The sequence below is a fragment of the Ochotona curzoniae genome, unplaced genomic scaffold (assembly GCF_017591425.1).
Source record: "Ochotona curzoniae isolate NIBS_2020 unplaced genomic scaffold, NIBS_Ocur_1.0 scaffold_1852, whole genome shotgun sequence".
Classification (NCBI taxonomy): Eukaryota; Metazoa; Chordata; class Mammalia; order Lagomorpha; family Ochotonidae; genus Ochotona; species Ochotona curzoniae.
Window position 1 is genome coordinate 28,979,231 of NW_024467087.1, and position 15,915 is coordinate 28,995,145.

General features: G+C 37.4%; 1 protein-coding gene across 6 annotated transcripts in view; it reads right to left on the bottom strand.

Moving 5' to 3' along the window:
• The window catches only part of PAK3 (p21 (RAC1) activated kinase 3), a 267,948-nt gene that overhangs the window by 62,174 nt on the left and 189,859 nt on the right, over positions 1 to 15,915 (bottom strand). For 2 of the 6 annotated variants that reach the window (XM_040999477.1, XM_040999476.1), the window contains exons 3-5: positions 9,778 to 9,878; positions 3,941 to 4,094; positions 1,881 to 1,918 (exon numbers count right to left, since the gene is read on the bottom strand). In XM_040999477.1, coding sequence (XP_040855411.1) covers positions 1,881 to 1,918; positions 3,941 to 4,094; positions 9,778 to 9,878 — 293 coding nt within the window. Of the gene's footprint in view, positions 1 to 1,880; positions 1,919 to 3,929; positions 4,095 to 5,250; positions 5,296 to 6,859; positions 6,923 to 9,777; positions 9,879 to 15,915 lie in introns of all 6 variants that reach the window. The other 4 variants (XM_040999473.1, XM_040999475.1, XM_040999474.1 and 1 more) reach the window with 4 other exon arrangements.

Below are 15,915 nucleotides of genomic sequence, written 5' to 3' on the forward strand. Positions count from 1 at the left end.
AGTGCACTTTTCCAAAGTCACAATGTTGTCATTGGAGGAGTATGATTTAACTATTTCCAGAGACTTTTATTCTTTTCTTAAATTTTAAAGTAAGTAGTTTTAAAATAATGTAATTATGTTATGCAAAACAAGTATAATATAAAATTTACCGTCTAAGGCATTGCTGAGTGTACCTTTCAATACTGGTAGTATGCACGTTGTGTGCATTCATCACTACCACCAATCTCCAGAACTCTTTTTTACTTTCTCAAATGTAAATTCTGTATCCATTATCCAACTGCTCAGTTCCCCCTCTCAATACCTACGTCCTGGCAGCCACTCTACTTTTTGATCCTATAATAACTTTAGCTCCTACAGGTATTGCATGCAGATGTAAACATGCAATATTTGTCTTCTTATGACTGGCTTATTTCATTTAGCACAATGTCCTCAAGGCTATATTTGTCAAAATTTTCTTTCTTTTTCAAGATAAAAAAAGATTCCATTGCTTACATATAACCCATTTTGTTTCTCTATGCATGTCTATTGATGGACACTTAAGTTGCTTCTTTCTTTTGGCTATTGTGAACAATGTTGCCAACAACATGCATATATAAGCATCTCTTTAAGATTGTGCTTTCAATTCATGGAATAAACCCAGAAGCTGAATAGCTGGACCACAGGGTAAATACATTTTTATATTTTTAGGAATTTTTACAATAACTCAGAACCTTTACTCTTTAGCACTAGTGATCTATCATCACACTGACCATCCAGGATGTTAGGCAGGCTCGTATTTGTCCCCTATAAGAAGGAAAAAATTAACTTGTTCAGCCATGATTTTCTGAATAAAATTTTGGAGATTTCTTAGTTATTTTACCTCTAGGGGAAAAAAAGGATTTGAAAACAACTTTTATCAGAATATCATAGCGAAAATCACAGAAATGGAAGCCTTTCCTGAAATAATTTTCCACCTACTGTGTGTAGGTATTCTTTCAGATATTACAGCACTTTCAAAGACCTAGATTATTTATTTTCAAGTCATTTCTCAGCATGATATTGGACCTAGTCATCTCTCTCCTTCCTCTTCCATTGTATTGGAACAAGTGAAGCTAAAATGTATAGTGCTTCAGCCTTATGCAAATTATTTTTATCTCTCTGAATCTGTTTCCTTGTTTGTAAGACAGGAGGCAAAGGGAAGACCGATTTAATTTGGTTGTAGGAATTGTTATGTGAATATGAAAATATAAGCCCTACTACACATTGTTTGTGTACATAAAATAAATGGCTGGGAATCTGATTTCAAAATTCTATGTGTAAGAAAAATAGAAACATTTGTACACATAAAGCCTCATACATGAATATTCATAGTAGTTTTGCTTATAATGGCCCCAAGCTCAAGATACTCTAGAGCGACTTCTGTGGGTGTATAAACAGTAGCACAACCATATCACAGAAGTCTATTCAGCAGCAACAACAAACACACTATTGACACACACAATAACTTGGATGAACCCAAAAGAATGATCCCAAAAGGTCACATGCTATATATTACTTCATTTATATGAATTTTCCAGAAAGGCAAATCTGTAAAGGTGGGGTAGTAATTGCATATGCCTAGAATAAGGGGTGAATTGAGTTAGCTTTAATTAGAAAGGAAGGTTTAATGAGGTGCTAGACATGCTGTAAAACTTGATTGTGATAATGGCAGCGCAAGTGTATAAATTTACTAGAATTCATTGAACTATACCTATAAAATAGGCACTTTTTTTATATCTGTATTATATTTTTAAAGACTATTTTGTAAACAGCGTTCTACAACTAAAACGGAATCTGTGCAATTATACAGTATTAGATTAGGAAACACTGAACCTGAGAAATAGTTTTTGATTTTCACTTACCGAAGGATGCGCTGCTATGTATCCATGGGCACTTTTATCTGAGAAAATGAGAATATGAAGAGATCATCACCATTCTTACATAAAAACATCTCTTTTAGACACCACACTAAACAAAGAGGAAAACAGTTGAAAAACTTCATGGCTTGGCTCAAAAGCAAATTCTCTAGTATGTAGTGATAAATGATATGGTTTTCCTTAAAATAGATCACACCATTACACTTATAATATATTTTTACCAGGTCATCTTATAGACCTCAATAAAAACTCCCAATGAAACTCATCTATTTAGAGGAATGTTGAGATAACTTATTCCTGATTGATACAATCCTGTACAACCATAACCAGGATTTAGCCTTCTTTTCTCTCCCTCTCTTGTTTTCCTTCCTTCCTTTCACCCTCCCTATCCAATTAGTCAGTATCAATGCTTGAGCATTGAAAAAGCTATGTTGAGTTTCACTCTGCACAGTACAGTGAAAAAATTAAAATATTGTTCAGTACAGAAAAATAAAAATGTGAAATGGTAGTGGCTACTTGTAGTTGATAATCTGAAAGTCAAAAATGGTTATACTGAAATTACTCAATATATTCACAGTTTTGGTGGCCTATGTATCTAACACAGAGCATAACTTTTTAGTTCCTCATATTAAATATTAATTGATATATCATCAGGAACTCATAGACATTTTAGGGCTTGCGGAAGGCATTTTAGGATTACAATGTTGGAGGACTGCAATTAAGCAACCTTTCCAATTTAATAGGTCCCACTTAAAATTTAAATTCCTCCTTGCATTCACATTTGGCCTTTGATATTTGGTGTGGCCAAGTTAGATTCTCTTCCCCTTCCATCTATGCCCTGGCACCATTCTGAAGGAGACGTCATCCTGGATCTATACCCAAGTCAATGACAAGAGGTAGGTGCTCTTTATAGCTAGGGTAATAATGATAGTATTTCATTTTCTTTAGATGCTAAGTAAATTATCCTAGAGAGAAAATCCCAATCATCTTTCCTAAAATGTAAAAGTATAACCATTATGCTTAGTGAACACCAAAAGGCAAATATTACTTTCCCCTGATCTATGGTTACTAATACACAAAGTACAAAAAAAATGTAATCTGTATGTATGAAATAGATATGTTAGGATTTGGTTATTGTTCACAGCCTTTGTGCTCTTGAGGAATAGTAGGCTTTTTTTTCCCCAATGTCCTACTCACTGGGTGTTGATATCTCTACCTAATGGAGTGTGAAGACAAATGAAAGTATGTTATTACAAAAATTTAAAAAAAAGAAATAAGGAAAGAGGAGGGTAGGTGGGGAACATGGACAGGAAGGAAAGTAGGTTGTTTGAAATATCACTATGCTCCAAATCTGAATTGTGAAATATGGGAAATTCGGTCACTTTATATAAATAAAATGTTATAAAAATTTTAAAAAGAAACTGAGGGAAAAATACAATATGGCATATGTTTTTCACTTGCTTGTAGTGCAAATTTAAGCATCAGAACCCATAGAAGAGCTAGGTCTACAACCTAGCAGATGAAGTCAAGATTTGGCAGCAGCCTGATTATTTCCATTTGTATAAATAGCAAGGCATTATTTCTTTTCTTTCTGGTTTGGAGATCTGATCACAAGAGCTTGATAATCACAAAACCTGTGCTGTGTCATCTTAGTGTAAGTCAATGAGTCTAAGCACTAACATGAATTTCGAGACCATGATTTGAACCACAGACCCTTTATGAATATATTACAGGGCCTGATTCTTTGTGACTGCTTTGATGCCAACACACACACACACACACACATACACACACACACGACTGTGATTACTGATTCAAGCTAATGGCTACTCTTCACTTGACTGTTTGGCTATTTTTGTTTTAAACATTCAAGTATACATATCTCCTAACATCAATCTCAATCTTCTGGTTTACTCCTGCTGAAGTCATTAGGAAAAGGTGCTGGAACTCATTTTAAGTGTTCTACAGACGTCCTATTCCAGTCATGAAGTTCTGCTATTAGGATTACTGTACAGTGTCACCTTTTGATGCAACAGTGTTCTTACCTCCTGATGTAAAGCTCATGTATTTCTGATTATTGACTGTTTCTTTGGAATCATAGAATTTGAGTACATCTAGAACAGCTTGTGGGTTCTTCTTCTGTTCCAGTTTTGTTATGTTGGACGTTTGCAGTAATCGTGCCCATTGCTCAGGAATTCCCTGTGGACAACCAAAGGGAAAGAATGGCAGCTTAGAACATTCAGCAGCCACATTTTCACCTTCCAGTAAAGTTCTTCACCAAGAAGCCCATGCTACCTGTAGGATTACACTTGGGAAACTGAAGTTACATTCTAGATTTAAAGTTAGTAACTTAATGCAATCATTCTCTTCTCTAATTAAAACACATAGGTAAAACTAGGATTCAAATTAAAAAGGGTGGGTGGGAGTATGACCGTGATAGAAAAAAAAAAAAGCACATGAAAATCACCTCCATATTGACTCTGCTCATCCATGAAATGATGTTTACAGCTTAGCTTATTTTTTTTCTGGTGACTCAGGGCAGACATAGCAAGACTTCTCTAAATTTGTGCACAGCATAGTATAGTGCAGATCAATGGGTTTTACATGGCTAGAACAAAATACACTCTTTCCGGGCATGTTGTAATTAGAATAACTTTTAGAAAGAAATGAAAGCCTCACCTTTGGTAATTTTTTTTAATCTAGAGCTTTAATGGAAATAAAGGAGGACTGGGAAGAGACACAAATAAAATTGTGGAGGAGCGATCAGCACAGAGATGCTGTCATGACATTAATGCTGCATTAGGTGTTTTCCTTGCAGCTTTCTCCAGGTCATGCGCTCCTTCTCCTCTCCTCCCTCCAACCCTTCCTCCCCGCTTTATTGATTGGCCACATAGAACCTGGGGACTATAAAAGCCATTCCAAAGCCTTGTGAGAATTTGCAATAATCTGAAGCATTTAGAGCACAGAGCAGTGTGTATTTGGAAATCTAACCAAACAGAATTGTGTAACATTACATAGAGAGGTTAGCTTCACATTGAGTATTCAACATTCTTTCCTACATGTTCCGCCTAAAGATGTCCCCATTTCATAATTATCCAACCTCCAAGGATAACTTGGAGAAAGAAACAAGACACACTTTTCATGAAATGTGTCCAACACAATTTTATGTGGCTTTGTCCTATGAAGTCTCGGCAAAACAATGTGTGACGTGGGCCTCCAGAGTTTGGGAATGACAACAAAAAAGTGAGATAAGCCAAGCAACAACTCTACTGCACACACATGAACCTGCTGCTGCAGTGCTATGACATCTCAAAGAAGCACTTTGATGCAAGCTTCTTTTGGGCCTGTGACGCACCTCTGGGAGCTTCCCTGGGCACATCTGTGAGCCATAGAGATCTGGCTGTAATGGACGTAAATAAAGAAAGAAAAGAAAGTTAAAACAGAATGTGGGACAACTTAGAAGGTGGGAGGAAATGAAACCAATGGGTCTGAATGGGGGGAGGGGGTATTCCCTTCTAAAGTGGGGCAGTCATGAAAATAGGGAGGTATTAAACTTAATCAGGGACAGGACAGGCTACAGGACAACAGATTTAGGAGGACAGAGAAAACGACAATGCTCCAAAGTTTGGATGTATAATTCCACCTTTGGTCAGATGCTTCCTCCAGAGATATGCAATAAGGATTACCATAATAGGCAGAAATATGACTTTGGAGGAAAGAAGGATGGCATCATGAAAAGCCTCAACAGCAATTTGTAAGTTGTTTTTATAACTGGGTGATCACAGGTAGCCAATGGCCATGTGATGAACTTACAAATTTCAGTTCCCAATTCTGGTTAACCAATTTCATTTTCACATTGGAAGTGGCTATGTGGCTAAAATTCAAAGGACAGCTATTTGGCAATTATAAATTTTTGTTCTTATTGATTTGATTCATCTATTCCTTGTAGCTGAAGTCATGGCTGGATTATAGAAAACTAGGTAAGGACATTTCCACACAGCCAGACTGTGTTCAAATTCCTCAGACATTCATATCAGGGAAAGGGAAACCGTTTCATTTCAAACCATACATGAATAATTTCCATTTAAATGTTGCAGTTCCCAAGTCCCACTTCCCACAAAATATGATCACATATTAGGCAATAGCTTTGTCTAAAGAAATATACCTCAAATACTACAGAAACATGCTTTTACCCAACTGGTTTGATTTGGGATATACGTCCTTGATTCCTGGCATTTGAGGTTACTCCAAGCACAGTGGAACGACACTTTTACATGCATTCATCACGCAGTTTGTTGCTAAAGCCTTAAGCCAAAAATTTGAACTCAGGAGCCCATGCATGATCCCAGTTCTGATTCTAAGTGCAATTAATAGCATTTGGTTAATACTGTAATGGCCAAAGGAGTTATTAAGTGTTACAAATTCAGGTAGGCATTGCACATAACCACTAAAGCAAACTTCACTGGCATGTTAATTATCATAACCATTGGACCTTTTGCTTTTATTATACATTCTCTTGGCACTTCTAAACTTTTGTGATAAACAGTAGTGCAATCACTAGACAGCAGTAAATTATGCGGCCAACTACAAAAGACCCTTCAGACCACTATACTTACCATATATGACTACAGTGTCAACATAATGCCTTCTTTTCTAAGTCCAGACAAATGAGTTTGTCAATGAAATCTGACAAATTTGAACATATGCCGCAAAGACACCTAATCAGAAAGCCATCTTTTTACTCCTCAAATTGAGGCACTAATTCCAAAAGCTAGCTAATGGAGACCTGGGAGTCTGAACATCAGAAGCAAGAGCACGTATCAATGCCTGACCATGTATACAATAACAACTAGATGTATATCAAGCTGGGGATTTGTCCAGTGTAGCTCAGGAGAATGGCAGCATGATATAACAGGCCAAGCATTTATCTTATCATAAGAAATGATCATTTATATCACTCATACCATTTTTCCCTCTGATTGACTTGAAGCGACCGTCACAGGTCTAGAGGTCTGGAAGGGGGAGTTCTGAAGTATTTGGGACAAAAATGGCAATATAAAGGGTAAGGACTTATAATAATTTCATACCAAAAATCTCACTTCCCAACCTAAATTTAGCCTTAGGGCCCAAATATGTGAACAGGTGTACATGTTTATATGGGCCAATTAGCCATAGGGTAAATTGCCAGGCAGCACACCAAATAAATGTTCAAGTATGCAAATTAGCAAGCTCTTTTAGGACAAATGAACTAGACAATTTTACAAATTGTTCAAAATTCCACCTCAACCATGACAATAACAAAATTTAGCAATATGATCCCTCCATGCAGTAAATAACAAGCTGATAAATTGCAGCAAGTAGGACCCAATTCTAAATTCTACCAAGAAAATGGTTTTACAAATTTTATCATTTGGCATCTTTAAAGCTAATAAACAGAATAGTAAATGTATATCACAGGTTATGATTTCTAAAAATGTTTATGGTTTTTTCGGATGTTAACTTTCATTTTTAAAAAGATTTCTTTATCTTTATTTGAAAGGCAAATTTACAGAGAAAGTGGAGAAAGAGACATCTTCTATCTGCTGCTTCACTCCCAAATGGTCTTGGACCATCCTCTATTGTTTCCCCAGCCCATTAGCAGGGAGCTTGCTGGGAAATGGGGCAGCCAAGACGTGAACCAGTGCTCTTATGGGATGCCAGTGCTACAGGCACAATATTAACCTGGCACTGGCCGCAAGGTGATTTTTTAAAAAGGGAACTTGACCCCTTTAAAAATAAGATGTAGATAAATAACAAAAACATCAAAGTGATAATAAACTACTTCCAGCTTCCAAGGTTAGCTCGTGTTGAAATATGTATTCTATTTTCAATGGATTTCTAACTACTTCCAATCAGCCATTTCATTTCAAACGGGCATTTGAGGAGTTGTTTGGTTTCGGTTCAGTTTTATCAGTCTCCCATGACTGGAAAGACTGAAGACTGCCCATTTATGTATACCACCTCACCCTTCTGATAGGTTCTTTGGTTTATAAATGTCTACAAGATGAAAATAGCTCTTGTAGCTATTAGTAGGATTGTGGTAATTCATTTTCCTCATGTCCACTAGTAACAGAAAGAATAAATGTTGAGCTAAAAATCAAGAGATTTATCGTCAGATATCAAGTAAGTTAGAAAAAGTAGTAAGACGAAACTTTAGGAAGGAACAAAAGCATTACATGAAAACAGCAAGAAAAAGCTTCCTCTTTAGAAAACAGAAAGAAAGAAGACCAGAAAAGGAAAATATGGAATGGTAATGAAACATAAAAAGTTCAAAGAAGAACACAGAAAAAAAAAAGGATCGAAATTGGAAAGCTACAGCTCATAAAATTAAAAAGGGAAGTATTACTAACTTTGATAGTTTGAGGGTTGTTTCTTCCTTCAAATGTCACAGAAGTGATTACAATCTACTTGTTCATGATTTTTAAACAAAACCTTATATTTAGCTCATAATATTTATGTTTATATGGTGATAATGGTGGTAGTAGTGTTCATAGTAGGGTTATAGTTCCTTTGTATATTACATGCAAAAATATTCTGACAAAATAATAAAGACTGGACTCAATCTCCAGGCCATCTAAATAATGTCTTTGATTCCAATGATGAAATTGGTTAAATTTTACCTAATTCCCTATCTCAGATTTATTGATTACATTGTTTCTGATCATTCATTTTTACTTACTGCTGAGAATATGGAACTAATCATTTCATATCACTTTATATGGTCAATCCATTTACTTAGTTTCCATTTCATTCCCATAGTGCTTGTATCCAGAATTGGAAAAATAATTTAGCTAACAATTTAGTTTCTATAAATCAAATTAATTTGTTCTTTGTTCTGTTTAAAATTTATCATATGACGTAGTCTCCTCACTATCACGTTATGAAATAGGAAGTTAACTAGTTAATAGTTACATTTCTTTGATTTAACAACCGAAGAATTGATGATGATGGCTCTATCTAAGATTGTTTTTCTGAATGCATTCATTGTTACTCATTATTTTGGATGCACATTTTGATTGAGTTCCTTACTGCTGTGGACAAGAGTAGGTAACCTTCCAGGAGACATAATTCTAATCATACCCTTGAATTCAACCATTTAAAAAAAATGATGTCAGATATTATAACAAAGTACAAAGTATTGATCACTACCAACACCCAAAACAAAGACTTGCTCTATAGCTACACTATTCATAGAGGGAATAAATATACACACACAACATACATACGTATATGCACACCTACACACATATATGCATACACACATATCATAGGATCCCTAAAGAGCATACCTGATATATCTACCAGTTTTTCTTTCTGAAACATATGGTTTGGTGTTCTAAATGTTTACAAAATACGCATGCCAATAACTGTAATAATAAGCCATTTTTCGGACTAAATGGAAAAACAGGTCAATTTCACGGGCAGTTTTGGTTAGTGTGGTTAGCTCATCTGGGCATTCCAGTTTACATAAAAAGCCTGATTTATTCACATAGGTTGTCTTCCCTAGTGATGACTCTTGCATTCACTTCACATGATAAAGGACAGGCTCAGGCAGGGTCTCCCTACCATTACTGCACTATCTGTGCCATGGTAAGCTAATATTTTCAATGAAGTTGAAGAATGTACAGTGATCAGACATTTGTGTTAAGATGGAGAAGTTTATTTGCCAATGTTGTTGCGACCTTCTACTTCCATCTATGATTGTCTAGGTAAAGTCAATCTTGTTAGGAATCATCAGATACATCAAATCTAATATTTTGGGATGTGGAGGTTTTGGGTTGAATTCTGTTTTCATAAATGAAGCTTCTCATGGCTTGCAATGCAAAATGAGGGGCTTACTTACAGTGAATTCCCCGGTGACTGCATCAAACCCCACATGAATGGTATGCTCAAAGTCTGAAGGAAGAGAGATCTCTGGGCGTTCTTTCTCCTTCTTCTTATTGGCTAAAGGCAAAATGTTAAGATGCATTTATTTGGGGTACAATTTTGGTGTCTAAAAATTATACAAGTAGTTCAGCAAAATAATTCCAAAGTTGAAAGACAATTGGTTCCAACACAATTTTAGCAATATGTCACTCCAGAAATTCCTATTTGCAAAAAAAAATGCAGATAAGCTTGAGAAAAATAATATTATACTCAATTAACTCCCAAATACATTAAATAAAAAACTTGATTCAAGCCATATTGTGCCCTTTACCAGTGCAACGGTGTAACCATCAGGTGTCTAATTACGTGTAGCTGGCTTTGCTGGTTGAAATACTGCTTACTAAAGAAGAATTCCATTATATTCCAGTCAAGCTAAGGCATACTTTAAGAAAGAAAGCATAAAAAAGCACTTGAGTCAATTAAAATGTCATGAATTGTTCCATGTCAACTTTACCTAAAGATCAAGTAGCTAAAACTTCTTTAATTTACATGTTTACATCACACAGGTTCTGTAAATAGACTCAGTCTTTTTTCAACAAGGATACTACCGCAAATAAATGACAGTTATAAATTTTTCTTCACTTAAAACATTTAAAATAATTTCAGACCTTGCAAACCCTATGAATTGGTATTTTCTACTGAATTGGCTTTTATCTAGTTCTTAGAAATGTCAAACCAGTCTTTTGGATTAGTCTTTCTAGTGTGTAGCTCTTTTTTACATGTCCCACTGCAGTCTATTAGCTATTCAAAATCATTGCTCTTCTCAAGTAGCACATTTTTCATAGTGACAAAATTAAGAATAAATGTATTGATAGTTAATAAGTCAAAAACCTTTAAAGATGTAATCATTAGAGAAATTAAGCTAGGAACTATAATTAAATTGCTTTATCTGGAAATAGCTCCCAGGAGAACATTAGTGTAGAAATGTTCTAAAACAGCATCTTACATCGGAGATCATCAGATTTGAGCATGTGCCTATAAAACTATATTTTACACTGGAAAAAATAATACACTCCTAATAGTGGACAAGTCAGCATGAGCCAGATTTATCCAATTGGAACTACCCAGATTCAGAATTGTCAGTGAGGCCAATTTAGGACACACTGATTCATATAGATATTCCCTTAGCCTCAATTACACACAATAGACAATCATAGATGGATCATAGGTTTTCTCAGTTACACATGATACATTTTAATTTAGAAAACCTTCCTGTTCAAATGCTATTCTTACAGCTTATTTCTCTTTCTATCCTCTGTCACAACTCCATTTCTCAAAACAAAGGACAGAATATGGGATAAAAAAGAAATTCAAGTGATGATGGAAACTACACAGGATCAAGAAAAGACAGTTTATGGAAAAGGGCAAGAGTTATTCAAGCCTTTGGCTTGTCATGGAACACATTTAGGACTAATTTTTTAAAAAGTACAAAAATTTTTTAATAATATGTGGAAAATTCATATTATGAAAAAAAACTACACTCTTTTTTTTTTTTTTAAAGATTCAGTTATTTTTATTGGAAAGACAGATTTACGGAGAGAAGAGACAGAAAGATCTTCCTTTCCATGGTTCACTTTCCAAGTGGCTATAACAGCTGTAGCTGAGTTGATCTGAAGCCAGGAGCCAGGAGCTTCTCCTTGCAGGGTCCCAAGGCTTTGGACCATTCTCTATTGTTTTCCCAGGCCACAAGCATAAGCTGGGTGAGAATTGGAGCAGCTGGGACAGGAAGGGGAACAGCTGGGATATGAGTCCACACTTTTTAAGAGATCCCAGTGCTTGCAAGTTGAGGAATTTAGACACTGAGCTATTAAACTAGGCCCCACCAGTTAGGAAAAGCCACTGTTCCTGCTAGGACAGGAGGTGAACTGAGTAGGGCTGGCTCATGGACCTATTGGGATGCACGAAATCTGGCACTTGGAGGGGTTCTGATGGAGGAGCCTGGGCAACTCCTCTGGCAGGACACAGACCCTGCAGGTAAGCACAAGAAGCATGGAAGGAAACAGCCCAGAACAGGTCATGGAAAGTGTCCCACTGGCATACATTTGGCATGGGTCGGGGACAGACCAGGCTGAATCAGTTCACATCATCCACTGGCAAATCCGAAAGCCAGAACAGAGTGTGGGTCGAGCCAGGTCTGGTCACAACAAAAGCAGTACACAACACAGAATGCCAAGGTGAGGTTGCCTGTGCCAGATGTGACCGCAGCACCCAACCAGCACACATGAGACCCGGAAGGGAGGGGGCAGAACCAGCAGGGGAATAAGAGGTGGTTCCCTTGCTGAACACAGCTACTCCCACTGGAGAGCGTGAGCTGGGATGGGGGTAGACCAGACTAGGCAGAGCTACAGCACCTGTGCACCTCATGTGGACCAGATCAGGGAAAAGCCAGGCTGGGCTGATTATTCCTACTGGTGCAATCTATAATTAGAGTGGGTGAGGGTTGTTGGGGCTTAGCCACAGCATCAACTGGCAGAAGCTGGCACTGGGGGCTAGTTCTGTCAAGCTAAACCACAGAACCACCTAGAGAGTGCATAATCCAGGAGTGGGAGTGGCCTGGGAGGGAGATAGTGGGCTCCTCCCTCTTGGGTTACCACCCCCCACAGGAGGGCACAAAAACTAGAACAGGGGCTGGGGTGGCTAGACAGAGACACCCAACAACATCCGTGAAGGCTGGATAGTTGAGCTGGTTATATGGAACAAGGTTTTAATACCCATTGACATGTATGAGAGCAGAAGGGGATGTGGGACAGACTGGACTAGTCTGCCACACATACTGGCAAACCAGCGTAGGGGGCGGGCCTGGTGTGGGTTATTGTGGGTTGCTCTGGCTTGGCGGCAGCTCCCACTGGTTTATGTGAGGGCCGAATATGTGCTGGGCAGAACCAGGCTGGACTGCAACACCCAGTGGTTCCAGAGGAAGACAGGGATGGAAACAGAACCAACCCAGCAACTGCAACCACCAGCTGATCAGGGCAATGGACTGTGCCGGGCCCTGTTCTTTGTAGTACATACAAGAATCTAGTCTGGGAACACCTCAGACAAAGTTTCTTTGGGGATCCCCCCCAATCGAGCTTTCAGACTCAGAACGCTACCCATCAAATGATGGAGGACAGAACAGGTCAATCAACCACCTCAGCTATATGTTGGCAATGAAAATACTGGGCAAACGGAGACTATATGATGGACTGTGTCGATCAGTGGAATCTCCAAAGACCACATCGTGCATGGAGTGGTGAGAGTGGCAGCAATTCAGAAGTGTTGAACTATCAGAACCACTTGAGCAAGACCCTCGGAGCATGCCCCACATCTGGGACCTGGGGTGGGTGGGAGACTGGGTGGGGCTTCTCCCTTAAAAACTCCTTTTACATCAGACATATTAAGGAAACAATACGAAACTGATTGTCTTGCCCATCTTCCTGTAGTGCTTGAACCTTTTTACCCTAATTATGTCAAGACTGTCAAAAATAATAATAATAAAAAAAACTAGGCCCCAAATGGACTTTTAAAAAGTTACTTATTTGAAGACAGAGCAATATTTCCTATCTACTAATATATTCTCCAAACTACTGCAACAGCCAGGGCTAAGACAGGCTGAAGCCAAGAGACAACTCCATCAGGTATCACACATGGGTGTCAGGGGTTTGAGATATCTGTCACTAATTTTCCAGGAGTGGAAGTGTAGTAGCTGGGACTTGAACCTACACTCATATAGGAAGCTGCTGTTGCAAGTGACAGCTCAACTTGCTTTATCACAGTGTCAGATTCCTATGCATTGGTTTAAAAAGCAATTGCACCAAAGTAAACTTCACCTATTAATTCATGCTTCCATAAACTTTCTCAATATAAATCTTATTTTTGTAAATTTCATTTTAAAAATTATTTTCCATGACATAGTTTTGCTGATAGAAGTGTTCATCCTTCTCACATTTTCCCCTCCAGATATTTCTCTTCATATTATCACAGTAGTGTATAGTCCCTTAGTAACAGTTGCAAGTTTAATTTTTTGACATTTACATGTATATGGCTTACTGATACATGAGAAAAATGCACAGGCACCCTCACTATTAGGGAAATGCAAATAAAAACTACATGGAGGTTCCACCTAACTCCAGTGAGAATAGTCCACATGTAGAAATTAACAAACAACATCTACTGGCATGGATGTGGGGATAAATGTACCTTACTCCACTGCTGGTGGGATTGTAGGCTAGTGCAGCCACTTATGGAAGTCAGTATGGAGAACATTCAGACAACTGAAAATTGGTGTACTGTATGATCCATCTACCCCACTCCTGGGAATATTTCCAAATGAAATGAAATCTGCATACAAGACAGTGACTGACAACCCTATATTTATAGCAGCACAATTCACAATAAAGAAGACATGGAAACAACACAGATTTTATTTTTGCCTATTGAATATTATCTGCTGAACAGCAGATTTTTAAATGTTTATGTTGATGCCCCTACTTTACATACATATCTGTGTACTTTAGCAATCATTTATACTTATTCAACTACTATTTTTATTTGTACAGAAATGTAAACAAAACAGTATTCTGGTCTTGCCATTCTACTGTAGGTATCCTATTTCTTATTCTTTCCCCCTCAATCTGCCTTTCATGTTGGACGTGGCTAATCACATCTATTTTTTTCACTTGATTTTCCTACTCCCACAGTGATCTTTCTTTACTTCATTGTGATTGTTCCTTTTCCTTCTACCTTTCCTAGTACAGTATTTGTCCTTTTACAATCCCTTTTCTACATTACTTCCTCTTGGATTACAGCCACTCCCAGATAGTAGCCAATATCAGATACTTAATTCCCTGATTGGTGATTGGCAGAAACAAATCAAGAAACTGGGATCCAATACTTTGTGTAATTGAGAGGAAGGCTCCTTTCAAGTTAAATTAATAGAATATTATAAACTAAAAAAGTATTGGGGCCTCTTCCAGGGCATTGGAAGAGTCCCAGACTCCCCACTCAGAGTCCCTACCTAAACATCTATCTACAGATCCTTAAATCACTTTCCATGAATAGCTTCCACAGCCAATAAATAACATCCCTCACTTCCCTGTTAGTGTTGGCCTCACATATGCAGCATATTGACTTAGATGTGAACATTCCATTTGGGTGTAGTTATGCATAGAACTGGCTTGATGGAATTTCCTAAGAAGATTATTTGCCAGTCCTTAACAAGCCTTGTCTTCATTCAGATGCAGAAATCACAAATATGTTCTTTCTCAGTATTCCCTATCCTAATGAAATGGAATCAGTAACTACCCAGATTATAGAAGGATTATTGCCTTGGTTGACTCCTCCTTTTGAAGGTTTTAACCATTAAAGATTGTGATCGCGCTCTCCAATAGGCAACTCAAATAAATTAATATTAAACCAAACAATGATAATGAAATAAATTAATATTAAACCAAACAATGATAATGAAAGTCAATAAGTTCTGCTGCTGTGATGCTACTCAATTTGAGTGAATTTTTCACTATATATTCACAATAAAAAGGTTTCCAAATTTTGGGCACTCCTTATTTGCTTGCTATAATAAGCATATAAGCACTGTGCATTCTGGGTAAATTGCCCAAACCAGGACTTTGAGAGTAAATTCAATTTCTTTCTTTATTTCTATTTAATTGGTCACCAAATTCTCTCTTATCTCTTCAATTGGTCTTGAATCCATGTCTTCCTTTTATCTCTGAGAACCACTGTTTTAATCCAAGGTATCAGCATTTATCACTTACTCTCACTGGTTACAATTTTGTCCTTTTTCCTGTCTGTGGCCAAATCACTATTTTGCCTTTAAGATCCTTAAATTGCCTATGAAAGCTCATGGTCCTTAGCAATGATAATCAGAAGGAGTGTGTGGTCCATTCTTAGTATCCCTTTCCAGCTTATATTCTTGTCATGGATGTATCAGTACTCACTTGATGCACTTGGAACAGCCAGAATTTCTTTTACTTTCAAGCTTTTGTACATACTAAGCAGGGGCCTGGTAAGACTTAATTTTCACTCCCAACTGTGTGTAGAGCACTTCTATTATTTC